Genomic DNA, 26,854 nt, shown 5'->3' on the forward strand with positions numbered 1-26,854 from the left:
CTGAAGCCCCGCCTCCCCGCCGTCCTCAGGCTCTCTCCACTCCTCCCGGGAATGCGTCATGCTAATAATGCATATTCATGAAGCCCTCGTGGCGCTCCCGCCCTGCCCGCCTCCCGCCTTCCCGCTCCAGGCGCGTGATTAATATTCAATGAGCTCGGCTACGCGGCTGATTCGCCGCGGCGGGCGGGGTCTGCGCTCCCGAGCCCGCGACCCGGGCGGGGAGGGCGTGTGTGTGGGGGGGGCGGTGGCGGCCGGCCGGGCGGGCGGGCGCGCGGGATGGAACACCGAGACACCGACGGAATGCTCCGAATTGCCACATAATCCCCTGGAACGGCCGCGCCGAACGCCATTGGCTTCTCCCTTCTCCCCGCGCTGCCGCCGCCGCCGTCTCCCACCTTCGTCTCCCCGCCTCCCTCTCCTCCCGCTGCCTCCGGAGCTGGGGGGGAAGCGCGAAGCCCCACTGCAATGGAGCCCGCCGCCGCGGCTACGGCGCAGCGACTCCCAGAGACCAGCAGGGAGGACCGAGCTCCGGCTCCGGCGGCGGCGGCTCTGGCGGCGGCGGCGGCTCTGGCGGCAGCGGCCGGGGGCGGCCGGAGCCCGGAGCCCGCGCTGATCCCGGCGGCCCCGACCGGCGGGGCGCGGGACGAGGCCGCCGGCGAGGCGCAGCCGGGGCCGCTGCCGGGCCGGGCGGGAGGCACGGGTCGCCGGCGGCGGCGCGGGGCGCCCCAGCCCACCGCCGGCGGGGCTGCCCCGGTTGCCGCGGCCGGCAGCGGCGCCAACTCCCTCCTGCTGAGGAGAGGGCGACTGAAAAGGAATTTGTCCGCGGCCGCCGCCGCCGCCTCCTCGTCCTCGTCGTCGTCGTCGTCGTCCTCGGCCGCTGCCGCCTCGCACTGCCCCGGCGCCGCCGGCCTCTCTACCTCCTGTTCGGCCGCGGCGTCTCTGTGCACCCGGAGCCTGGACAGGAAGACGCTGCTCCTGAAGCACCGGCAGATGCTGCAGCTGCAGCCGTCGGACCGGGACTGGGTGAGGCACCAGCTCCAGCGGGGCTGCGTGCACGTCTTCGACCGCCACCTGGCCTCGACCTACCTGCGCCCGGTGCTCTGCACGCTGGACACCACGGCCGGCGAGGTGGCCGCCCGCCTCCTGCAGGTGGGCCACAAAGGCGGCGGCGTGGTCAAGGTACTGGGCAAGGGCCCGGGTCCCGCGGCCGGCACGGAGCTGCTCCCCGACGTCGGCCCCCGGCTCGCGCCTGCGGAATCCCGGGACTTGGGGCCGCCGCCCGGGAGGAGCGGGCTGGCTGCCGTCGGGGGTCCGCCGCGCGCGCCTCCCGCGGACCTGCAGCTGCCGGGCGGCCGGGACGGGTGGGCGCGCCGCGCCTCCCGCGCCAGCCCCGCGCCGTCGGACTCCAGCCCGGGTGAGCCGGGCGCCCCGCAGCGCCTGGACGGCGCAGCCGCCGGCCCGGCGTCCGACACCGAGAGCTTCAGCCTGAGCCCCAGCGCCGAGAGCGTGTCCGACCGGCTGGACCCCTACAGCAGCGGCAGCGGCTCCTCGTCGTCGTCCGAGGAGCTCGAGGCTGACCCGGCACCGGGCCTGCCGGGGGTTCCGGGCCAGCCCCGCCTGCCCGGCCGCTCCGCGCCGGCCCGGGCGGGGGCGGGCACCCGGCCGCCTTCCCCGACGGCCTCCCCGCCTCGGTTGCAGCCGAAAGACCCGAGGAGCGTCGACGGCCCGGGAGAGGCCGCCCGCGACCGGCCCCGGGAGGAAAAGGCGGCTACAGCCGCGGCCCTTGGCCGCCCTCAGCCGACCCCGGGTGGGAACGGGGCGGCCCCGGAGAAAGCGCCTCCGCCGCCCACCCTGTATGTGCAGCTCCACGGAGAGACCACCCGGCGCCTGGAGGCGGACGAGAAGCCATTGCAGATCCAAAATGACTACCTCTTCCAACTGGGATTTGGGGAGTTGTGGAGGGTGCAGGAGGAAGGCATGGACTCGGAGATTGGCTGCCTCATCCGCTTCTATGCAGGTAAGGAATTCACCTGTACGGTGACGCGTGGGGTGTAAACACTTGCAGGTCCGAGGAATGGGTGCAGTGGGCCGTCTGTCCGGACCAAGAGTGCATGCACGTCCTCGGGAGTCTTTGTTCTTTACAGCTTTCGCCTGCCCTCTGTGCTATCCTCAGTGGAGCACTTGTAAAATCGGCGAGTTGCTGTCAGTCTTGGGGACCTAGAGGTGGGGAAGCGCTGTTGGAAGAGGTGGCACAGCGACCAGGAAATACAGGTAGCAGACACTTGTGAGAGAGGCAGTGGTACTTTTAACAACGAGGGGACTCCTTCAGGCCTCCCTCGAGGGCTTGTTGGGTTTGAGGCAGTCTCGGATTTCAGGTAAAGGATCTCGTACACATCATACCGACCGAGGGAAATGACCGACAGACATGCTCCAGGTCACTCTTTGTTTACTCGTCCACAGTTGGCCATTCCTGTGTGGTCCCCAGGAGCTTCTTTCTTGTCACCTGGGGCGCTCGTTCAGCTCTCTGTCATGCTCATCTGCCCACTGAGTCCTCCCTAACAGATGGGACCCTTCTTAGGGATTTTTTCCCCCAGAGCTTTTTTTGCTTTATTTCAGTTTCACCTGCAAGTTTGGTTCTTGCAACAGAAATGATGGTGCCTATTTCTTTTTCTCATTTCTTACTTCCAGCCTCTACAACCAGGTCTGACCATTGCAGTGTGTCCTGCAGTAGAGATCACAGTAAGACTTGAAGTGGTCACCATCTCTTGAGATGGAATCTAAAATCCTCCTAATTCTTTTTTTTTTGGTTCTAGATGAAAACTTTAATTCTTCTGCCCCCCCCCCCCCCGGCTTTTTGAGATATGATTGGTGTATTAAATGTAATTCTTGACTCGGAGTGACGAATGTTTTTCTCTTTATTAGAGAGTTAGTGGGTGCTAAATTAGGGAGCTGTGGATCCTGGTTGTTATACTGGAGCTTTCTATTTGTTTGCATCTTTTTCCTCCTCTGGTTTAAACACTTAGGTTCTTAGTGATAAGAAATTTTATTTAAATAAAGTTAGCATAGGCAAATTAAATCAGGAGAGTTAAGTTTTCCTCAGCTTTACTATTCTAGTTTGTAGGTGCTGGTGGAAAAATAATCATACCTGTAACTTTATTAATCTGTTGCCATTCTTTCTAATTTAATGTTTTTGGGTCAACTTGTGTCTTAGTGGCAGCTTAGTCAGTTTGAATGAAGAAATCTTTACTCCCACAATGAAATATGCAAGACCAGTAGCATTCCTGGTGAGATGTTAAGCTTCATTGAAGTTTTTCTGTAATTCAAGTGGATTTCTGGTGGATTTTTGCCTTATAAAGAAAACCATATCATCATACAATAGCATTTGCAGTATCTAAAGATAATATCTCAACGGCATGCCAAGCTTGAAAAGTTTATGACCTAGATAATTGGTGTTTTTTGTTTTTGTTTTTAAGTTGTAAGAGCAACAACTATATCCTTTCCTCCTGGAGCTCATGTATTTTGTAAAATATTGTTATTTTGCAAAAGCATTAAATGGTAGTCACACTTGGAATGAGAATGTTAGTGTGAGAATGCTAAATGCTCTTATAACCAAACCAGTTAAATTGAGTGAAGTATATATAAAGCAAAGGATATGTAAAGTAAACAGTATTGAACACATTTTATATAGAAAGAGCTCTGCTTTTCTTGTTTTCCACACGTTGATTACAATAAATGTCCATGGGAAAGGTTTTGGGTGTCCTAGTCATGGAATTTAAATCTTTGATTCCCTTGGTTGCCTCTTCAAGTGTGTCTAAATATTCTGAGTGAGTGATGTACAGTGGATTTGTGTGTGTGTGTGTGTGTGTGTGTGTGTGTGTGTGTGTGTTTAAAGCTTACCAATAAAAAGTGACAGATTTTCTTTCTGATTGAATCTTAAATTTCTGGTGTGATCATTTTACTCAAGTTTTGCTTTTGTAAAAGCCGTAGTTATTTTTTTCTGAACTTACTTGCTTCATCTCTGTACGCACAGTGTAAATACATACACGCCTTTGTGTATACACTTGTAAAAATACTAATAAAATGGGGATGTCACACACAGTATCCAACCTATTGAATGTGAAGCCATTGTACAGGTGTCCTAGAAGGAAGATGCTTGATTGTTACAGAGATGGCTAGTTGTTTATTTTTGTTTCTATACGGAGTTGAGCCTATTTTAAACCCAAGGTAATATACAGAATATCTGTTGATATTCATTTGCCATAGAACAAATTCAGCATATAATGAATCCACTTGAACTTTTGCAAGAGAGTTTAGTTATTGATGAACAAAAGGGCCTTTTCCTGAGGTGGTCTTACATGTTACAGGACCACTGTCAGGATTTCACACAGTGAAGGTTTGTACCTGGCTGGAGGAGATTCCTAGAAATTCCCTTTGCAGGGGAATGTAGGACACCAACGGGAGTGTTACATTTTGGTAGTAATTCTTTTCCTTGGGAAAAAGAGAATTAAGGTTTGTTTTAGAGGACACCCTCTAAGAGGTGTTGTGTGCCGCATTTGTTTTTATGATTTTACGTATAACTTAGTCTTAAATTTCTTGCTGCACATCTTTTTGTTTATATGTGTAGTTGGAGTTAAGGATAGATTAGGAAGTTGCCTTTGAAGCCATTTGAATACTTTACTGTATTCAAATTGAGCTCATTATCTGCTGTCTAGTTATCTAGTCAGCTCCTTTTTTTTTTTTTTTGAGAAGTTCTTGTCCAGCAGAGAACTTTCATTCTTTTGAAGGTCACCTTTCAGTGGAATTTCAGTATTTATAACTTGACTCAAGTTATTATTAAAAGTCTTTGAAAGGCATTTGCAGCCTTTGAATATTTAAATACTTATTTGGGTAAAGTAAAATGAAAGTTGTTTTTTTTTTTTTTTTTAAAGATTTTATTTATTTATTTGACAGAGAGAGATCACAAGTAGAGAGGCAGGCAGAGAGAGAGAGAGGGAAGCAGGCTCGCTGCTGAGCAGAGAGCCCGATGCGGGACTTGATCCCAGGGCCTTGAGCTCATGACCCGAGCCGAAGGCAGCGGCTCAACCCACTGAGCCACCCAGGCGCCCCAAAATGAAAGTTTTTAATGAACTATAAGGTGTTGGATGAAAGGTGCTATCTAATTACAGAGTTGTTAATGAAAACTTAGTTTGGAAAATTGTTATTGTATTTTTCAAGCATTCTTTTAACTGATTTAAAATATGACAAAATTTAAGTGGCTTTATATGAAATGACTAGTTTTAAGTGTTTTAAGTACATTAACATTTAATTTCCTTTTAAAATGAACCATCTTAAATTCTAATTGGAAGAGAGTAATTTTAGGTTAAAAAATTAAAAAATTTATGTTGCTCAATGTAAGTAATGGACTTCAAAAGATTAATGAGCTTTGTGTTTTGGACTCCCTGGGGAGTCTGAGTCATTGACCAAGGGCAGTCTTAAACTACATATTTTTTAACTTGCACCACCTTTTAGATTTCGTGGTCTAGCTAATTCAGTTCAAATTGCCATAGTGGGAAAGGATGTTGAGAGAATGGAGAGCACACCCACTGTGTCTAGTGAATCTTGGACAAGATATTTTTATTTGAGTTCTTGGGATTGCTTAGGAGAATGATCTCCTAACCCCTCTCATATTTCTTCTCTTTGACTCTGTTGGGAATGATCAAACCTTACGTGGTTTCCTACATGGAAACCGAGAAGGGGTGGTTCAGCATTAAGCTGCAATATTGACCAGCAGGCTCTTATTACTATAATTACAGCAGTATTGAGTAACGTGCTATGAACATGTGACACCAGTGTGTGCTTCAACAGTCCTTTCAATTTTAAGAACAAAGGGTTTAACTTTATTTTTGTTGTTTTGTATTTACGTTTTAAATTTGTTTTGGATATAAAGTGCATGCTGTCTTTTCCATCATAACTGTGGTTTGAGAACATCTATGAATATGTTGGGTTTTATTATCTTCAAAAATTTTAAAGGGCTTTCACATCAATTGTCTCATTTGTCCTTTCAAAAACATTATTAGGGAGGAGGCCGCGTCAGTCCTCTTTTCAGATGGAGAAACATGCACAGAGAGGTTTGCCTCTTGCTTGTGGTTTTTCAGTCCTTGGCAGAGCTGAGAATAGAGAGCTGGGATGTTCTGTTTTGCAATTCATATCACTTTCCATGAATCGATGCTGAATTTCATTTACACTTGATTTTTTTCACTTGGTTAGAAGCATTCAGAAAATACGTTATTTTTGTTGCAAATGAGGTGATATTATCCTCCAGTCCAAAGTGGTATTCCTTGTGAAATGTTGATGGCCCTGTTTTGTGTGTGTGGGTTTGTTTTTTTTTTTTTTTTTTTTAAATCATGCTGCCTTTAAAAACCTCAAGTAACAAGCCTGGCAAATAGGCAGTACAGAAAGAGTACTGAAGTGTTGTAAATATTCTGGTTGCAATAGTCAGGCTTGCATTCAAGTTGTTAGGAAATGAAGTTTACTTAATGACTATTTCTTTTATTTAACCATGCCTCATTTGTTAAACTGTAAATCTTCCTTGGGTATAGCAAATTAACACTTCATCTGAAAAGTGGGTAACTTTTCAGGGTGGAGGTGTGGCAGTTCAGTTCCTTTAAAACACAGCCTTGCTTGTAAAGTGTTTGAAGAGTTACATCAGAAAAGTCTTGCTTATATCTTTTATTTTAAAATAGAATTGTTGGTACTTTCGTGATAGTGTTTTATTGGTGTTACTATGCTCTTGTTACAGTTATTTTTATAATTCATGTATTATAGAAAGCTCGAGAGTAAGCTCCTCTTCCTGAATTTCATAGTTGTTTCTACAGTGTGTGTCTTTTGTGCTCAGTGAAATAATTGCAGGGAAAGGAAATGTGTAAATTAGGTTGTAAAGTTTCTGGTTCAAAGTTGTATCTTTTTGTTGCTTTACGATTGTTAAAAACACCACCTTAAATTATTGATTCTCCAAAGGTCATTATTATTTGTTAAAGTGTAAGGTGTTTTTGTTGTTTCTTATTCTCTTTAAAGCCCTGAATTTGATTTATTGGCAACATAACATTCACTGACACTCTTTATGATCCAAGCCTAGTGTAATACTTGGCATTTTAGTTTAAACATTTGTTGAGTTGAATTTGTGGAATTTTGTTAAGCAGCTGGTGGTGTATGCCCTGATTCTTCAGCCTTCCCTCCTGTGTGGGTCCCCAGGGATGTGTTAAACACACATCCACACACAGGCATTTCTCCCAGGGCAGGAGATTTTAGACGTGCCACATACTGTTAACGTCTTCTGTCGCATGTGATCGGAGCTGTCTGTGGATTTGGAGGGAGCAGTTCTCTCTCAAAGTTTTCTTAGAGTTAACAGGTGTTTTTCCCCCTTCTTTTCAAAGGCATCTCTTACCTCATCTTGGAGATGAATTTAATGAGACATCTGTCAAATGAGGCATCTTAAATTTAATGATTTTGTTGCGTGCCAGGGTTGAACACAGTTCAGTCTCTCTGGACAGGAGAAGGGTTTAATTTTACTGTGGGAGTCAGGAGATCCTGAAGCGTTTCCTTTAAAAAAGATGCCTGACATTTTGAAAAAGAGAAAGAAGTTATCAAAATGTCTGGGAAAGTGAAGCCTTAAAAAAAATTTCCCACTTCCTAAAACCCACTCCACCTCTTTAATCCCAGGCATCTGGTGTATCGCTGGTAATGAGGGGTTTTGAATCTGGCCTCATGTCCCTGTGCTTCTAGGGCAAGCCCTTTTTTTTATACTTTATCTTTGGTTTTCTAAAGATAGTATAATTAAGGCAAAAAAAAAAATTGGCCATGTGGATTCTTTAGACGTATTAGGTATTTATAACCTAGTAAGTCTGTGTGACTGGTTGTGTTTTGGTTTGTGTGATTTGTGTGAAACTTCAACTCTAGGCTTTGGGAGATTTTGGTAAGTTTGAAACTCCGGGATCTGAAAAGAGTAGATCTTAATGATATTTTGATTAAAAGACATTAGAATATTAGGTTAACTGTGAAATAGCAGCTCTTCAGCTTGCATAGTGTAGCTTTGAGTCAAGCATGGTGACAGTTCTTACATTACTGCCATGTCACTAAGCTTGGATTTAGAGGTGGAGTGGTTTCGTTACGTACTTTGTATGTAATAGATGCCTGGGAAACCTTTTAGTCTGTTTAATGAAACAAAGCATAACCTTCCCAGAATGCCAAGTTCTTGTGGAAGTAATTGTTTCCCTGTTGTATTTTTACATCTGTTGCTTTCATACTTTGTAAAATGTGTATCATGATAAAGTGTCTCGTTCAGGCCCAAGTCCAGGAGCTTCTGAGTTTGGAACCTAGAGGTTCTATTAGAAAAGGAGTGGAAAAGTCTATTTGTAGGTTGAATACACTTTATAAGTTTGTAAATGTCAATATTTTAGCAAAAGACAAAACAAATTCAGAATTTTTGGCATATACTTTCCCAAATGAAGCTTGCTAAAATTAAATTAGTCTCATTTCCAGTTAAGTGAAAGCATTCAGTTGAAGACTGAACAAAATTTGAAATAATTTTGCTTTAGACCATTTTAATAAGGAGTGAAAAAATCTAATTAGAAATTTGAGCTTTGAGAGGATTTGAATTGGTCAATTTTTCTTTTTAGCTTTTTTTTTCTGCATTTTTTTTCAAGCTGGAAGAGTGTTGTATTTGTTGCTGTCTATTTCTACTGACTCCTACATCTGGTGAAAATAAGTTAGAGAATGAATCTTGTCATATATCTGCCTATATGTTAGAATATTGGGGCTTTCTTTTCAACTATGAGACATGGTTTTAAATACAGTGAAAGTATGATCTCTACTTGTTTCCCTTGCCTATTCAATAATTATCTGGGTTTTGCAGTCAGTTCACTCCTGACACATGGTTCAAAGAGTGAAATTTTATGCATAGAACCAGTTTATTTTTTTACCTTGTCATTTATGAGAAATTTATTCCTAAGGAATTCTGTCTTTATTCCCATCCATGTATTTTGAGATCTTGTCTGGCTGTGCCTTAGTCCTGGTGGGTGCTACCTTATGGTTTTTAAGTTTGGCTGATGTGTCCTGGGGTCAGGTGAGAGTAACCTTGGTTGGTGTTTTGTATGTTTGTTTGTTTTGTTTATTCAGAATAACCTTTTTTATGATTTTATCTCACACTGTGAGAAAAAGTGGTGTGTAGTTTAAGGAAATTAGTCTGAAAGCTGGGAAACTTGGCACGACTTTGGGTGTTCATTTTAACCTATCCTGGGCGTTTCTTGCCTGTCAGTTAAGTGATGAGCTTGGAGTAGAATAAGTCTAAGATCGCTTTCCCCTCTTAATATTCTGGGGCTCCAATGGAGAACCATTCCTTCCCATTAGAAAGACTAAAGTTGTAGTTGTTTTAAGTTCTGTAAGACCCATGGTTTAAAAGAGTCCAATCCCCTTCATTTTCTCAGGGAGAAAAGAATGGACTTGGCCCTCATATATGCAAGTAGCCTGAGGTTGACAACCAGAGTAGATCACCTTTTTGGTGTGGATTCGGACTAATGACAGTATAGGGGACATTTGAGTCACTCTCTCTGCCAGCCCTGCTAGAGAGAAATTTAAAGAAATACATCCTTTTTAAAGTTAGAGTTTCCCCCCAAATTGACGCATAAAGCAAGATCCTTTCATAATTCAGTTTTTCAAGTTTATTATAATGGTAACTCTGTAATTGACGTATTCAAATGTGCAAAACTTACTCGTTCGTTTTAGTTCTTGATGAGCTGTGTGCCCATCTCCTTGTGTCTGGAGTCTCAGGAGAAAAAGCACTTAAAGAAAATGAATTTTTGTATTGTTAATTTGATTAGATGATAGAATTTAGGATCCCACAGAGGTCCTAACATCTGTATCTTTATAGATGAGGAAAGGAAGCCCATAGAGGTTAAGTATCTGGTCTAAGATCATTGGTCAAGTTAGTCTCAGAATGAAGAATGGCACTCATGATTTGGATTATTTGTCCATTTGTTCTTTTTTTCATTACACTGTGAACTTAAAAACTTGTCTTGGATCCTCCTTGTATTTCATATTCAAAATGAAAGTTAAAAAAATGGAGCGTATGTCACACATTTGGTGGTTTCTCTGTGACTTCAAGGTGTTTCGAGTTTCATTTCCTCCGAATCAGTGCTTTTGGGAGGTTGCCTATCACTGTGACAGATACGAGGAGGGGCTTCTGATGGCACAGCTGGACATCTTAACTGCATAGAGGGAAATTAGATTTCATCAGTGATGTTACCCTTTGGGGGATTTAATGATAGAACTTTAAAGTTGACAGATGGTTGGCTGAGAGGAGTTGCAGTACTAGAAAATCAGAAAACCAATGGTGATTCATCTAGTACTTTGAACCTGAAATTGTTAGAATGGAAATCTTGTTAAAAAAAAAAATCACTGACTTTTAAAAAATATTTGGGAGAAAAATTTAAGAATAGATTTTGAAGAAAATTCACATTCAAATATGTTCATTAAAAAATTCAGTATTTATTATATTCTTTATTTCAATTTTTTAAAAGGATGTCTTCTCATAATGAGATGCACATAGCGTATTTATGCACACATGCACAGTTCTACTTTTGTGTGATAAAAATAAAAACCAACTGGCTTCAGTCATCTTTGGGCTTTTGTTGTTTGTTGGCTTTGGAAGTCTTTATCATGAAATCTGCTACTGTTTTGAAAATCTCCTCTCTCTCCCTAAAAGAGAGGTAGCGGGAGGAGGAGAGAGAAAAAAAAAAAAAAGAAATTTCTGCCCCTGTTAGCAAAAAGGCAGTTTGTGAGTATTTTTAGGGGTGTGAGAGATTCCCTTCTATAGTAGGCTCTATTTTAATTTAGTCATTTACCTTAAGCAAAAGTTTTAGCTTTCCTTATGGGGAAGTTAATCTACTGAGTCGATTAATTCTTCAAAATGACTGTTCATTTTTGATACAAGGAAGGGAACTTTTTAAAGTGCAGGAGTACAAAAGGGTAAAAATACATTGCATCTGACAAGCGGAGTATGTATTCCAGATGCTGAAACGGAGGAGAAATTTCTCTTGATGGTCTCTTGGAGAGGTGGTATGGCTGGAGACAGCTGAAGTTCAGGTGTATGTAATAAGGAGCTCTCCTTCCGAGAAGAAGAACATGCGGCTGTAATTGAAGGACCCTTGTTCTCTCGCACGCACCCCACACATGCGTTCTCCGTGGAGGGTTGAGGCAGGATGTTAATGGGAGGTGGTAGTCCTATTTATGGGTGGGAGGGGGGAGGAGTGGGGTGGGATATGTCGTCTTGGGAGAAAAAAATCTTGATTTAAAAAAATTTGCAGTTCTTAATTATGTGGAACACTTTTTTCACATCTTAATTGGTAACTTATTACTGTGAATGGCCTGTTTATCTCCCTTGCTCATTTTTTCTTTGATATTTACCTTTTTCCTACTGGTTTGTAGATTCGTTTTGGGTGTATATTTAGGGAAACCCACTTTTGTAAGTCACTAATATTTTATCTGTTACATGTTTATGTCTGTCTTTTCCTTTAAATATTCAGGGTTCTATCCCAGGTTTAAAAAAAATTCCCTGTATTTTCTTGTGGTATTATTGTTTTCTTTTCTGTGCTGAAATTTTTAATCTGTTTTTTAAGAAACATAGAAAGTAGGAAAGAACAAATTGTGTCAATACTTTTTATTGGGTAATTGAGTTATTTCTTCACTGATATAAAATGCCACTTTCCTTTTTTTTAACTGATAGAGAGTAAAATCTATGATATAGAATAATATAGGTTCAGTAAACTATTTTGAATTTGTTCAGGAAAATAGGGAGAAAGGGAAGATCTTTGATTTCTACTACATTTCTTTTTTGCTCCTTAATTTCTCAGTGGCAGTCTGTGACCATTACTTTCAGGATGGGGTAACTTATGTACTTCTGGAATATGGATGTATCAGGATTCTCTTTTCCTGTGGGTATTTTATCATCCTGGAACAGCTGGGGTGGGAGTGGGGTTCGCTGGAGTATAAAATGCTGACATGCATACGTATGTATACATACACATACATGTATATATATGTGTGTTGCATTAGGCACCGTTCAGCTGCTTACTTATGCTGGAGAGATTCCTTTTTTCTTCTTCTGAAAATTTCTGGGGGAAATTTCAGGTCACTGTGAAACACACACGATTTATCTTCCGAATATAGAAGAATGAAAACTAACGTGCCTATCAACATCAGTAACAACTCTGCCAGTGGGGCGTTGAGGTTTTCTTAGGTGACCCGAGAAGGGGTTTCTGTGGGCAGCCGTGCATTGAGATGACAAGAATATAATGCAAACTAACTCTGAGATAGCCGAAAATTGCGAGGTGGCACCCGTGTTCTAATGGTACTTACAGTGCTTTATTGCTGTAGGTAAATGAACTCGCAGAAGAGATGAGGTGGTTTTAGTGGGGGTGTGGGAGGTGTAGCGTCATAGATGGCAAACCTGGAAAAGTCAAGTTAGGACATCTGCCACCTGTGGTTAGCAAGCTGTCATGGTCTAGTGACCAGTTCTTAGTTTTGTGACCACAAGACAAAAATTGTACTGCAGTTGCATTTCGTGGCCTTATTAGACCCTCTTTGGTAGAGAACTGGGATTCTCTTCTGTAGGCTTTTACCTGTATTTACCTAGCTTCCAGATTAATTTAGCTGGGATAGATTCTAGACGTGAATCCATTAACACTTGCAGGGAAAATCTCCAGACCCATTGCCCTAAAATACTAAATGAAATAAAGATGCACTTGCCAAACTTACTTAGTTTCTTCCACGATGACAGACTAGACGGCCTTTTTTTTAAATTTGAAGAACCAAGTGCAAAAACTCCCTGTATGTAATGCTCAAGAACTTGAGTCATATTTTGTTATTTAGCAAACACTTATATCATCCTTATTACACGCTAGGCAGTGTTTTAAGTGCGCGCCCTCTCTCTCTCTCTGTATATATATATGCTAATTTAATCCTCATAACAACCCTGTGAGGTAGACCGTCTTACTACCCTAGTATCACAGACAGAGTGAGTTACAGAGCAGCATCGTGACTCACCTGGATTTGTGCAGCTTGTACAGCGAGTAAGCCACAGACAGAATTCAGGCCCAGGCATCTGACATCGGAGTCACCTAGTTAGTGGCTACCTACTAGTTAGCCACCAACTAGTTAGTAGCTGAGTGTGGGGAACTGACCCCTAATAACCGTCTGCAGCCAGTTTGGGCATATCAGTGTTTGAGAAGCGTAGATTTTGAAGTAGTTAAGGCCTGGGCTTGAGTTCTGGATCTGTTACTGGCCCTAGAGCTCTCTACTTGTTTTTTCCTTTGCGCTCTCTCTTTTTTGTTTTTTTCAAGATTTATTATTATTATTTTAAAAAACAAGTATTTATTTTACAGAGCAAGAGAGCACAAGCAGGGGGAACAACAGAGGGAGAAACAGGCTCCCTGCTGAGCTGGGAGGCCGATACGGGTCTCCATGCCAGGGTTCTTGGGATCATGACCTGGGCCAAAGGCAGATGCTTAACCGTCTGAGCCACCCAGGTGCCCCTAAGATTTAGTAGTTTATTTTAAGATTTTATTTACTGGAGAAGGAGACCAAATGAACTTGAGCGGGGGTGAGGGGTGGGGAAGGGGTTAGGGAGGAGCAGAGAGAGAAGCAGACTCCCTACTGAGCAGGGAGCAGGACCTGGGGCTCAATCCCAGGACCCCAGGATCCTGACCTGAGCCGAAGGCAGATGCTTAGTAGACTGAGCCACCCAGAGCCCCCTCCTTCTCTGCTCAAAGAGTCCATGCATCTGTGTCCTACAAGGTTGTTGAGAAGATCAGATGAGACGTGTGAAGTGCCTGGCACAGCCGTACCGGTTGTTATCAACCATAACCAAGCAAGAGCGTTGATGGGGGACCTGGACACCTGGGTTTGCCTGTGGGCCCTTTGACTTGAGTGAGACCTATAATGAGCCTCTGAACCTCCTTAGGCCTCATGAGAGAGAGAGAAGGAGGGAAGTGATAAAATAAATCTGTCCCCGAGAACTTTGGGAGGTTCAGATTTAATGTTACACATGGAAGTGCTCTGTGAACTGTGAGATGTTGCACAAATGTAGTGTGGCTTTATTATTCTTAGCAACAGTAAATTGCCACAAATGCTAATTAGAGTTAATTAGGGCTCATTAAGGAAAATGGACGTGCAGTTGCTCAGTGACAGCGGCAGACTGTACACTTCCGTGCGTCCACCCATCAGTTACTGTGCCTGTTACGTCCAAGGCGCTTCTGATTCAGAGATGACTACTTTGAGTTTTCTAGGATCCCTCAACAGACTTAGAGTTTTGAGGGAATGTGTGTGGGAAAAATAGGCAAGCCCTCATTTTTATACAAAGGTGAAAAGTGTTCCAATAGGGGCAGACTTCGCAGATGACTATAGTAGCAACGGTGTGAATCCCCAGGAGGCCCAGGCCCGAGGGCCCAGGAGGAGTAGACTGTTGCCTGGGTTCTGGGATCCTGAAGTGTTTGAGGAGCAACCCTAAATGACTCAGTCAGACCGAGTTTAGGAATAGCAATTCCAGCTTAATCCTGTAAGATTCACAAAGTACTTTTCTGTCTAGACCTCTGCATCTGCTTGGAGAGGGGTCACAGTTCGTGGGGGGGGGGGGGGTCTAAATTCTGGATGAAGCAAATATTAATTTTGCTTTTTAAAAAGATTTTTATTCATCTGAGAGAGCGCGAGTGGAGGGGAGAGACAGAGGCAGAGGGAGAAGGAGAAGCAAAGTCTCCACTGAGCAGGGAGCCCAGCACAAGGCTCAACCCCAGGACCTTGAGATTACAACCTGGGCCGAAGACAGATGCTCAACCATCTGAACCACCCAGGCGCCCCTAATGTTGCTTTTTTGAAAAGAAAATGCAAATGTACATATGCTCCATGTTGCCCTGAAGCCTGGTCCTGGGGTCCTGACATGCATTTGAAAGACATTCTCTTTTTTCTTTTTGTAAGACCTGGGAGGGTTTTGCGTTCCTCAGATTGATGAGAGTTATGGGAAATGTGTTTATCTACTGGAGGCAGTTACTTTCTTTTAGTTTAGTGACATATGTAGACACAGTAATGTAAAATTTGGACGATGATGAGTTGGTCATTATCTGGGAATTTTATTTTTTAACTGTGCTTTATCTAGTGTTTCAGTCTTCATTGATGAAGAAGATTTCTTGTTGGACAAGGAGGAGACACAGTTCTTGCGTGTTCGCTTAGACAAAAGCAACAAATTAGCTCTTTAATCCATGGCTGGAAAGCTTGTACTACACACACGGCAAGCTAAATCTTTACTAATGGCCTGTTATAAATTGTTTTGTTGTAGTTTTAAATAGGAGGCAAATATGTCTGAGAAATACTGGTTTGCGTAGTAAGGTGAATGGCAACCCTGGAAAAAAGATCTTCGTTTTACTTTTTTGTGTTGTTTTTATTTATTTTATTTTTTTTTATTTTTATTTTTTTTAAAGATTTTATTTATTTATTTGACAGACAGAGATCACAAGTAGGCAGAGAGGCAGGCAGAGAGAGAGGGAGGAGAAAGCAGGCTTCCTGCTGAGCAGAGAGCCCTATGTGGGGCTCGATCCCAGGACCCTGGGATCATGACCTGAGCCGAAGGCAGAGGCTTTAACCCACTGAGCCACCCAGGCGCCCCTTGTGTTGTTTTTAAATTATGACAAACACCATATGGTTTTAAAAAAACGTTATTCCGACCCCATCTGATTCAAATAAATCACGTTTCTAATTCCAGTGGAAGTGCTTCTCCTTCAGACTCATCAACATTGAGGTCAGTCAGCTGCCAGTATGTGTTTTCCACTGTTGCTGGCACCTTTTTGCCCACTGTGACAGATTTTTGCAGAGACTTCAGTTAAGTCATTAGAGTTACATCCACACTCGACAAGCTGATTTTACAAGGGAGAGTAACAGAAATGTTAGCATCAGTGTGATCATAAGGAGAGAAGTTACTGGTCCTTGTGATTATTAAGCAGACACTCCAAATCCCTTGCTCTGTAACCAAGTTGTAAGAGTGACTTGGTGTTTTTAACCACAATCTGAATGGCATTATTTCATTAACAAGTGCATGATGACAAAAGTTCTGTAACCAGATATGTTGGAACTACTTAAGAGGGGAATGTCATTCTGAGGATACCGCATGAAAGTCCGTTTCTGAAACGGGGGCTTGTTTTGTAGTCAGTACAGTCAGAATGCCTGTTTTCTGTCCTGGATTGGCCCACAGCGGCTAATAGAGAATTGGGAGCTGTCATTGCTTCCTGCCTCTGGAGAGGAGTGTCGGATCTCCCCCCGCCACCCCTCCTCACAGCCAAGCAATAAAGACAGAAACGGTTGACAGCCCTCTTGGTTCTAAGCATCTGGCGGATTAACCTCAGAGGCTTCAGCCTCCAAATAGTTCCGATGGGGAAAGGAAAGTAGTGTGTCCATTTATCCGTAAGTCACCATCATAAGCACGACTATACTTACCTTCTTTATCTAAAAGAAACATTTGCGATACCGGAACACGCAGCCACAGCCGTTGTGGACAGTTAACTAAGTCAGAATCCGGTGCATGTGATCATTGAAGAAATGCCTGCTCGATTATGGCCTTGCCGAGCTCCACAGGTATAAAACGGGTGAGAACCACACGGATATGTGAGGAGGAGGGCCTAGAATCTGAGCATTGGAAAGGACCAGGGGCATCTAGTCCAGTTTCTTATCTAGTGCAGAAATCTGCGCGTTCCTGGTTGCTGTTCATCTGGCTTTTGCCTGTTGGCTGCTTGCTAGGGCGGCGTTATTCCGGGATGACGTGGGGTGGAGACGTGGCTCCTTGAGATGTGATGTATGGACTGGCATCACGAGCGTCTCCCAGGAGTGTGTAAGAAGTGTAGAGTCTCAGGCCCCACCTCAGACTTAGAGGACCCGCGAGCCGATTCGGCTGCACCGCGCCCGGTTGGGAGTGGGAGAGAGTAGAATTGGAGGGAAGAAATCATTCGGAGCTTGTGTGGCTTAGTGAGATCCTGAGGGCCTGAATTAAGAGCAGTGGAGGGGGAAGAGGATGCATGTGAAGATGTTCTCCTGGGACTCAGTAGCTGATTGGCCATTTTGGTGAAAGCAGCTCAAAGATGACTCGTGTGCGGTTTGAGGGATGAGAGAATTGTGGGTCAGTTCATGAAAGTCGTTCGGATCACGAGTTCAGTAAAGCTGAAGCACCAGGTGCTAGAGTTAGGGGCTGGGGATACGAGAACGAAGGAAGATGTGTCTCCTGTGGTTACTATTTGCAAATATTTGTCAGTGGAGGACTGCTGGTTCCGAGGATGAATGTGAAATGGTGTGGTACACTTTAAACTGACTGGAACCATTGGCTCGGCTGGTAGGCGTGCCTGGCTCACCATCCAGCTTCCAGAACTCTCCGCTGCTTTCTCCTGCTCGCAGTACGGTAGTAACTCTCAGGAAGGTGGTATAAACATCATTTATTTACTTGGTTTCCTTATGACTCTTTTTTTTTTTTTTTTTTTTTACATTTAGAATAAATACTACTGCTGGCTTTGGCTATGGACAAAAGCGAAGAGGTCTAAAAATAAGGTTGATAGTAAATTTATGACGCTCTCCCGATGAATGCCTTTTGAATGTCGAGTCTTTTCTATCTGGGGTGTGTGTGTGTGTAAATTACAAACAATTATAATAATAGTGAAGGCGTTTGCAGAAGGCTAGGGAAACAGGGAGACCCTGGAGCTCCCCCTGGGAGAGGAATGGCTTGGGAGAGCTCCGTGGGCAGGATTCCCTTTGTGAGTGAGCGGCTAGGCCTGCAGGACAAGGGTGCGTCAGGAAAAGCATGAATGAAAGGGCACCACATAGGTCGGGAATGATGGGTAACTCCAGTGGTGTAGCGTTAGGTGATGAGGTTTAAAGCGGTTGGAGGTGAAACAGAAAAGGAGGTTGAGGCCAGATGATGAAAGGCTGAACGTCCTGAGAACTTGACGCGATAAGCAGTGGGGGCTACTGAGCGTTTTCAGTGTGCGTGGGGGACATGGTTAGGTCTGCGTTCTAGGGTGGTAAGAGGCCGCTTGGCTGGAGGATGGATGGGGGAGACTTGGCTACTGCTTGGGGCCCGTCTTAATTAACATTTGAAAGCGCTCTGTTCCGAGCTGGAGATCCAGAGAAAGAATTGCCTCAAGGAGTTCAGCCTAGCAGGGGGAAAGAAAGAATTGAAATACAGAGTGTGTCACTCTTGAGGTTTGTACCATGTGGTTGTGGTATCAAATGGGAAATTAATCCATTCTCTGCAGTTGGGGTGGGTAGAAGGTGGTGGTGTTCGTTGGAAACAGTAGACGAGGAATAGGAGCGGATGGGCTGGGGCATTCCTGCTCTGGGGACTCAGGGGCTCCCTGGGATCTAGATGAGAAAAGTCTGGACTAGGTCCGTGTAGATGAAGAACTGCCGAAGGGGAGTTGCTCTCGCTTAGAATGTAGACTTCGTGGGTCTCATGCAATGATTATATGTTGGGGGGGGAGAGTTCAGGATTTATTACTCATTCCGGGACTAATTTGAGTATGCTTTCCAGCACGGGAAGGTGTGTTGCTGTATCCCGTCTCAGGGATACAGTATCTTACGCAAGACTGACAGGCTTTATGTGTCAGGATGACTTGGAGGTTTCTGGTTCGATTGACTGTGATCCCATCACCCAACAGGCGGAATACGGGAGCAGGAATTGGCTTGGGGTGGGATGATGGCATTTAGGTTTGTGTTAACGTTACGGTGCCTAAAGGACATTCAGGCATTTCTGGAGAGAGCTCAGGGAGCATCTGTGTTAGGCAGTCAGTGAGGTGTTTGGACTGAATCAAAGTGCTCGATAGAGTGGGCGGAGAGAGGAGAAGGCTGAGGAAGTACCCCCGAAGAATGCTTGTGTTTAAAAAGTGGGAGTGGATTATGTTGAATGAAAGAATAAGGAATAAAAGAGACCTACTGTACCACCGTATTTATAAGAAGGTCCGTTTACAGGCAGAACTAATCTTTGGTGCTGCATCACGATAGTTGTTACTTTTGGGGGCATACTGATGGGCAGGGGCTTGGGCCATGTGCTGTTGGTAATGTTCTTTGTGGTTTTCTGAGTTTTAGTTTCCCGCGTATAAACAGTGAATGTACCGTTAGAGTTTGTGTGCTTTGTTTGATGTAAGTTAAACTTCAGTAGAAATAAGGGAAGTGGTCCTGAGGGAAAAGAACATCATTCCTGTCCTGAAGAGAAAGAGAGCGGGAAAGGCTAAGGGTGCTGCATGAACGGAGAGGGAGAAATGAAAGAAAGTCCTGAAGGAAATAAGAGGGATGGTATCATGAGCGCCCATGAAGGAGTTAGCTGTGGGGGTGGGTAGAGGGCCATCTCTTCCTTGGAGTAAGGATAAAGATTTATTCAAGAGATAGTTCAGGAAGCTGGGCCTCAATTTTCTTAACGACTTGGAAGGTAAGGAAAAGCCAACTCTTGGTATCTATTGTAATAAACTCTTTCTTGAGTAAATCATCCAACTAATCATAGTCTATGTCTTTTTGGGAATTAATGACCGTGATTTCAATCTCTGCTGACTTTTGTGAAGGGCGTTCCTTTCTCGGTCTACTCTGAAGGACCTACAGCACTGGGTGGGGTTTCGGGGCTGTTCGTGAAGCAGATGCAGGAAATGATCGCCAAGCGCAGTTGTACAGGTTTGGAAGTGCTTGTATTAGCTGGGTTTGTTTTGCACAGTTTTGTTTGCGTAGTTTTGGTTCCCTCCTCCCAATCTGTGAGAGAGTGTATGTGTATTTTGGGGGAGAGGGTAAATATATAGATTTAATAGTTAAAAACCCTCAGAAAAGTTGGAACTACTAGATGACAAAGTAGGGGTTATACCTTCTGTTATATCCTGTTTCCTTTCTGTTCGTAAAATCACTTGTGGAGTAATAAAACTTCTGAGTTAGTTTTTTTCCCCTTCCTCATGACCTGTTGATTACACTTGCGGAGATGAGAGCCGGTTCTAAAGACACATTTTTCATTCCTAGATTTTCAGAGTGACTTGTGGCTTGATTCTGTTTATAAAGTGAGCAGGAAGACATGGTGAATGATAATATCAGATGGGTATAGATCAGATTGTGTAGGGGACAATTATTGTTAAATAATAAATATTGTTTAAAAAAAAAACCATGTCAGACCTATCATTTTTCCTCTTGATAATTGTAGCAAGCATTGAATTTCTGTTTTGTGCTCAGTACTCGGGCTAGATGCTGAGATTCCAAATTGTGGTTATTGAAACAAATGGAAAACCAGCAGTTCGGTTGTTCTTAAGACTATAATTGCCCAAATATTTACTGTAGTCTCTAGATCATCTGGTTATTTTATATTGCAGTTGCAAAGTTGGTTTCTGTAAATTTTTAATAAAAATATCTTGGGGAATACGTTAGAAACTCTTGAGAGAGAACCATAATTGTTAACTCTTCCCATCAAATATGGCGAATTGCCAAACAGCAGTAATATGGGGAGAAAGATTGATTTGGAGAAACTGGTGGAATGGCAGTAGAGTTGTTTTTATGTTTTTTGTTGTTTTTTTAGCTTGCTCAGGAACTTTATTGGGTTGGCAGTTACAGGCACAAAGTTTTATGTTCAAAATTCACTGATCAATGTAATGGAAACTTTTTATGGGATACTCTTTTTTTCTCCTCTTACTTAGTCAATTCAAATAGTTGCAGAGTGCTTGCTTGCCAAGGCATGAGGTACTTTGAGGGTTGGGGGAAAATGAATCTGATTGCAGATTCTCTGCATTTGTAGAAACTTAAGCCAGATTATACAAGGACATAGGTGATCATGAAAGAGAGCACAGTAAGACAGTCTTAGTACAGGGAGGCTATTCCTTCCTTTCCTCCTTTTAAATAATTCTTGAACCTGTGTCTGCTACACGCAGTCTTTCCCAGACAGACGTAGCCCTTTTCCTTTTGACTTTATAGCAAGGAGACTCGTCAAACACGTACTTATATAAATAATTGTGTCATGTACCACTAAGGAAAAATAATAGTATTTTTTTTTGTAGCGGTGAATCCTTGTTGATAAGCTGAGACCTGAAGGATGAATAGTGGTTTGAGGGTTTGGTGTACAGGGTACGCGGAAGAACATTCCACATGGGGAAACAGTGTACGTGGAGGCCATGAAGCGGGGAGCCCACCGTGTTTAAGGACCTAGAGGAAGGATCACTGTGAGTGTAGGGTAGTAAGTTAGATTGAGAGTGTCAGGAGGCAAGGCTAGAGAATAGTCAGGGCCAGATCATGGGTGTGTGTGGTCTGGGGTCAACTTTTGACAAGTTGAGTGCTTTGGTCATCATAGTCCCCCATCCCCCAAGATTTAACTACCAAAATATGTTATACGCACTCTAGGTTATGCTTGGCTGGAAGGGTCTTACAGGCTATCGTCAGTGCTTTGGAGTTGATTTTAAGAATAATAGGAAACCGTTCCACTGGATTGTCACATGTTATATAGCTTTGTCTCATTCTAGGACAGGTGTTGTGACTATCATTTCATAACTTTCCTATGTCGTATCAGAAAGGATAAAAGGAGGATGAAAGTAACCCTGTCTTTTTTATATTTGTTAAGCCTTCTATCCTGGATACACTAAGAACGCCCTGTTTTCTATCTTTCCTGTGTACCCTCCCTCCATGTGCTTTCTTTCTCTTTCTAGGCTTCCCTGTGGCCACCTAGCTCCTTACCCTGCTGCACTGACTCTGCGTTGAGAACCCGAGATGCTCTCAAATTACCGGGGCCATGGTCTGAGCATAAAGGCATAGGTTTTTACTAGCCTCACATTAATTTTTACAGAAAGGTTTATTTTGCTCCCCCCCCCCAGCCTACTCAATTTTCCCTTTCTTAGAAAAGAAAAATTAGTGCCCTTCGTCAAATGAGTAGTATATAAACATTCCCTGTTGTACACTCTCAACTTCCCCTAACTCAACCCGAGCAATAATAAGCTGTGGTGAGTATCAAGCATGTTTGATGGGGGAAATTTAAAAAACACCAATTCATGGTGTCCTCTTGGCATATTAGCAATCAACTTCTGTTTCAATGATGTTGGAATACAGCATTACAGTTTTTATGTCCTTTCTGGAAGACATTCAATGAGATTATACCTGTTGAGGATCTCTTTTTTGTACCCTCTTTATCCATAAATGAGAGAGGTCCTGGGGTCATTTGTGCACAAAGTCACATTTTCAATTAAGGGCAGGTTCATTAGTTACTTTATTAGTGAAACTGTTACTTTCTTTCCCCTCCCCCCTTGGTTGTCTTTATATATTGCATTATTTTCCTATTTTTGATGAGATAATGATAGTAAAAGAGGAAACAGGTAAAAGTTTTTTTATTTTGGGGATTTGTTGTTGTTGGGGAAATTTCAAAACCATTTTAAAAAGTAAGCAAAATTTCATGTCATGACCTCAGGGTTGTGAGATGGAGCCCCTGATGGGCTCTAAGCTAGGCGTGAGTCTGCTTGAGGTTCTCTCTCTCCCTTTCCTCCCTCTTCCCCTCCCTGCATACTCTCTGTCCCTCTCTCTCTCTTTCAAAAAAAAAAAAAAAAAAAAAAAGTAGGCAAAATAATGTAATGAAGCTTTGCATATTTATTGCCTGGCATCAGCCATTACCTACTCAGGGCCAGTCTTGTATCCTGAGTCTCCTCCTTCTGCCTAGATGATTTTGAAGCAGATCATAGACATCCTCTCATTTCTTCTGTAAGTATATCTAAACTTAGGTATCTCTAAAGTATGGCACTCTTAAAACACAACCATGACACTAATTTTGTTTAAACAAGTTAATATTCCTATTTTCAACAAATATTTGGTCAGTGTTCAAATTTCCAGGTGTCTTAAATTTATAGTTTGAATTATGATTGAAATGTCAATATCTTGTGATTGGGATTTTTTTTTTTACATTTCTTTAATTTTAGATTTCCTTTCTGTCTTTTCCCCTTCAGTCTCTCCCTCTTTCTTTCCCTTGCAATTTACTTGTTGGAAGAAACAGGGTATTTGTCCTCTGGAGTTTCCTACAGTTAAGATTTTGGGATTACATCTCTGTGGTGTTAACAGGAGTATATTGAACGTTTGGGTATATACTTTTTTTTTAACATTTTTATTATTATCTACTTACTTATTTGACAGGAAGAGAGAGAAATACAAGCAGGGGGAGTGGGAGAGGGAGAAGCAGACTCCCTGCTGAACAGGGAGCCGGCGCAGGGCTCAATCCCAAAACCGTGGGTTCATGACCTGAGCTGAAGGCAGACGCTTAATAACTGAGCCATCCAGGCACCCCGAAAGTTTGGGAATATACTTTTGATTTTTTTTCCTTCTGAGTTTTAAGTGTGTGTGTGTGTGTGTGTGTGTGTGTTTAAAAGATTTTATTAATTTATTTGAGAGAGAGAGCATGGTTGGGGGGAAGGAGGGAGAGGGAGAAGCAGACCCCCCACTAAGCAGGAAACCAGATGCAGGACTTGAATCCAGGACCCTGGGACCTTGACCTGAATTGAAGGCAGACGCTTAACTGACTGAGCCACCCAGGCACCCCTGTTTAGCTTTATCTTGATCAAGAGAGTTAAGTTGGGTCTTCTTTTAGAGGACTTAGAACAGAGATCCCAAACTAGTGCCCATTGGGCCATGTGTGGCTCACAGACCTGTTTTGTTTGGTGGACACGGAATTTTTTTTTTTTTTTAAAGTATGTTCCTGTGGGGCTTGAACTCATGACCTTGAGATCAAGACCTGAGCTGAGGTCAAGAGTCAGACACTTAACTGACTGAGCCACCCAAGTGCCCCTGAGAAATTTTAAAATTAATTGCTACCATTTAAATATTGTTATTTATTTATTTATTAAGTCAGGAGATGTGGGCATACTAGGTGTCTATGGCAATGTCCAGGTTTTAGCTGATGAGTGCTGGCACCTCACTTCCCAGGGTGCCTGTCTTTTTCATGTCACCCTAAGTGCTCCACTCATGGTTTCCTGCGTGGTCCCAGTGGGCTGGTAGGTTTGTGAACTGTAACCTCAAGCAGCAGAAGTTGCTTTCCTCTGTGTGGCATTGCTTAAATTCTATGCATGGTAGTTTACTTATAATTTTTTGCTACATGTTTCGTTCCAGCTGATGTTTGGGCTATTTTACTGTCTTAACAATTGATGTTTCTTCAGATGCATGGTCAGAGTGCCTGCTGATGTTCCCATTGTGCTTTGTATCTCTGTCATAAGGCTTGTTCAGTGCATTGTATGAATCTAGTCTCATGCCCCCATGGAAATTGGTGTTTATAGTTTTAGAATCTAACAGAATGCTTGGCACATAGTAGCCACTCAGTAGATTCTTGTTGACTGAGCGATGGAGGACAGGAACCAGTAAACAAAACTGGAGAAAACATAGTGGAGAAACATATGGAGAAAACATAGTAAAAGAGAAGAACTCTTGTAATGTACATCCATGTTTGAAATTTCATTGATGTAAGGTCCTCTATTCTTCCGTTGGCATGCATTATCAAAAGTGAATGTAATTGTGTGTAAACTGTAGTACACTGTACAGTATTAGAAATAACCTCTGTAGGTGTGCAGATGTTTATCATTAATAACATGTAAGTTAGCTGTAGATCTCTCAGTAAGAGATTTCAGTTTACTTGTGTTTGGAGAACTTACTGGCTGGACTTCCCTATTTTGCTTTAGGAATTTGGCGTCTAGTTCTTCCTTTGGTTTATGTCCAGTGTTAACAGGTACGTGTAGCAAGTGTGCAAAAGGGAGGGAGTACGGTATGGACAGAGCTCACAGACTTGAGGTAGTTTAGGAGGGTATATCTGGTACAATTTGGTAAAGTTTTTAAACCTGGCATTTGGATATTGCCAAAAACAATACTTGAAAGATACCTTTGTGTTTTAGAGTCTAATCTTATTTGTGTTATAACAGTACATACTTAAAAAAGTATAATTGGGGGGGGGCCTGGCTGCCTTAGTAGATGGAGCATGGGACTCTTGATCTCAGGGTTGTGAGTTTGAGCCCCACATTGAGCATAGAGATTACGTCATGAGAATTTCTTTTTTAATTATAATTTTTGGGGGTAGTTATGTTAAGCCTGCCCAAACTTTTCCTTGTTTACTGACAACCTTTTATAAAAGTGGGAGTAAGGTCAGGTTCTGTACACTTTGACTCCGGGAGAATATTTAATTTCTCATGAGTAAAAAAAAAGCAAAAAAATAAATACAAATTACCAGTAGCATGTTCTAAAACAGTCTGAATTCTTATTTCTTAGTGATAATATATGGAAATGTAGTTTGGATGACACTACATTATGAATGAACTGACATGTCACTAAGAAATATAGCTCAGTTTGCACATTTTTTATTGTGACCTGAAAAGAACAAGTGGTAGTATTATTAGTAAGGAATTTCAGTTTTCAAAGTCTGTCAGTGGCATTTGTGGGAGAAATGATAAACTCTCATTGAAAACATTTGGTATCTTCACATAGGAAGATTGACTGTTACAGGGAAGCACTGTAGTGTTGAAAGACAGGATTTTTTCTGAGTAGCTGATTTTAATAATAGCAACGACAACAGGAGTATCACCACTCTGCACTTGCAAAATGCTTTACATTTTTCAAAACACCTTCAGCATTTAAATGATGATAATCACTGGACAAGATCTGTGAGAAATCCCTGATTAAAAGAAGACTTCATGTTACTATTGCCCCTTTTAGTTACTGTATTTAAGAAATTAGTTGCTATTAATACATGTTAGCTAATGTTTCTTTTCTACATAAAGATAAAAGGAAAATTATGGTAAGATTCTTTGCAGTTTGGAGGAGTACTGATTTAAAAGGAAGAATCCGAAGCTAAAATACTGTCTTTATTTCAAGTGAGCTGTGTCAGAGATAGTCTGTGTCAGAGGTATTAAATCTAGAGAGCTGAGCACTGGCTCTATTTCTGGGCCTCCAAGAGGAAGATTATAGTGCATACTTCATGGATTGTTATACATTAGTAAGGAGAGGAAGATAGTTGGAAGAAAAACTGATTTTTTGTAGTGAGGTTTTCTTTGATGTTAACACTTCTCTGCTGTTAAATAGTTATGTTTCATTTATGCAATTTGATTTTCTTCTTTGGTACATGTTGCCTGTAACAGCCTTTGAAAATTGTAAGGTGAACACTACTTGAATAATGTGCTTTAAATAGCAATTAATTTAGTTTGATTTTGCCCGAATGATTTTAGCTTTGCAATGTTTTTCATTTAAAGAATTTTGTTGTTGTTGTTGTGGGCTACTGTGAGCCTGGAGACAAGTTGGGAGTGATAAAAGGAATACCTGTATTACTATTACCCAGCTTTGTTGAATGTAACATTATGCTGTATTTGATTCACATGTAGGTTTTACTTTATTTTATTTTCTTTTCAGGTGCGTGCTTGTGTACACCTTATGGTCTCAGCAACCTGGTACATGCTTTGTGATGTTCATTCCTCTGTATCTTATGTTTTTCCATATTATATGTGGTAGATTCAAATTTTTAAAAATTGTTCTCTGGTGCATAGTAATGCAATTTATTTTTGTGCTTTGATCTTAAATCTAGCGAACTGGCTGAGTTCTTGTTAGTTTTTTGTTGCTGATCGTTTTAATAGTTTGTATGTTTCTTTGAATTATTTTGTGTCGTCAATGATATACCTTGCAAATAGTGGTGGAATTATTTTTTTCGGGTCGTAAACATGTAATTTCTTTCTCTTGGCATACTGGCTTGGACTCTTCATACAGTGTTGAAAGAAGGTGGCGATGGGAAACTTATTTGAATTTTGTTCCTTTAAAGGGAATTCATTTTGCCATTTAATTT

General features: G+C 42.7%; 1 protein-coding gene across 1 annotated transcript in view; it reads left to right on the forward strand.

Moving 5' to 3' along the window:
- The first annotated feature begins 327 nt into the window (after window positions 1-327).
- PHLPP1 (PH domain and leucine rich repeat protein phosphatase 1) overlaps window positions 328-26,854 on the forward strand; it is a 208,308-nt gene continuing 181,781 nt past the window's right edge. The window contains exon 1 of the mRNA XM_046025178.1: window positions 328-2,017. Within this exon, the coding sequence (XP_045881134.1) occupies window positions 466-2,017 (1,552 nt within the window). The 5' untranslated portion in view covers window positions 328-465. The remainder of the gene's footprint in view (window positions 2,018-26,854) is intronic.

Source organism: Meles meles, chromosome 12 (genome assembly GCF_922984935.1).
Source record: "Meles meles chromosome 12, mMelMel3.1 paternal haplotype, whole genome shotgun sequence".
NCBI lineage: Eukaryota > Metazoa > Chordata > Mammalia > Carnivora > Mustelidae > Meles > Meles meles.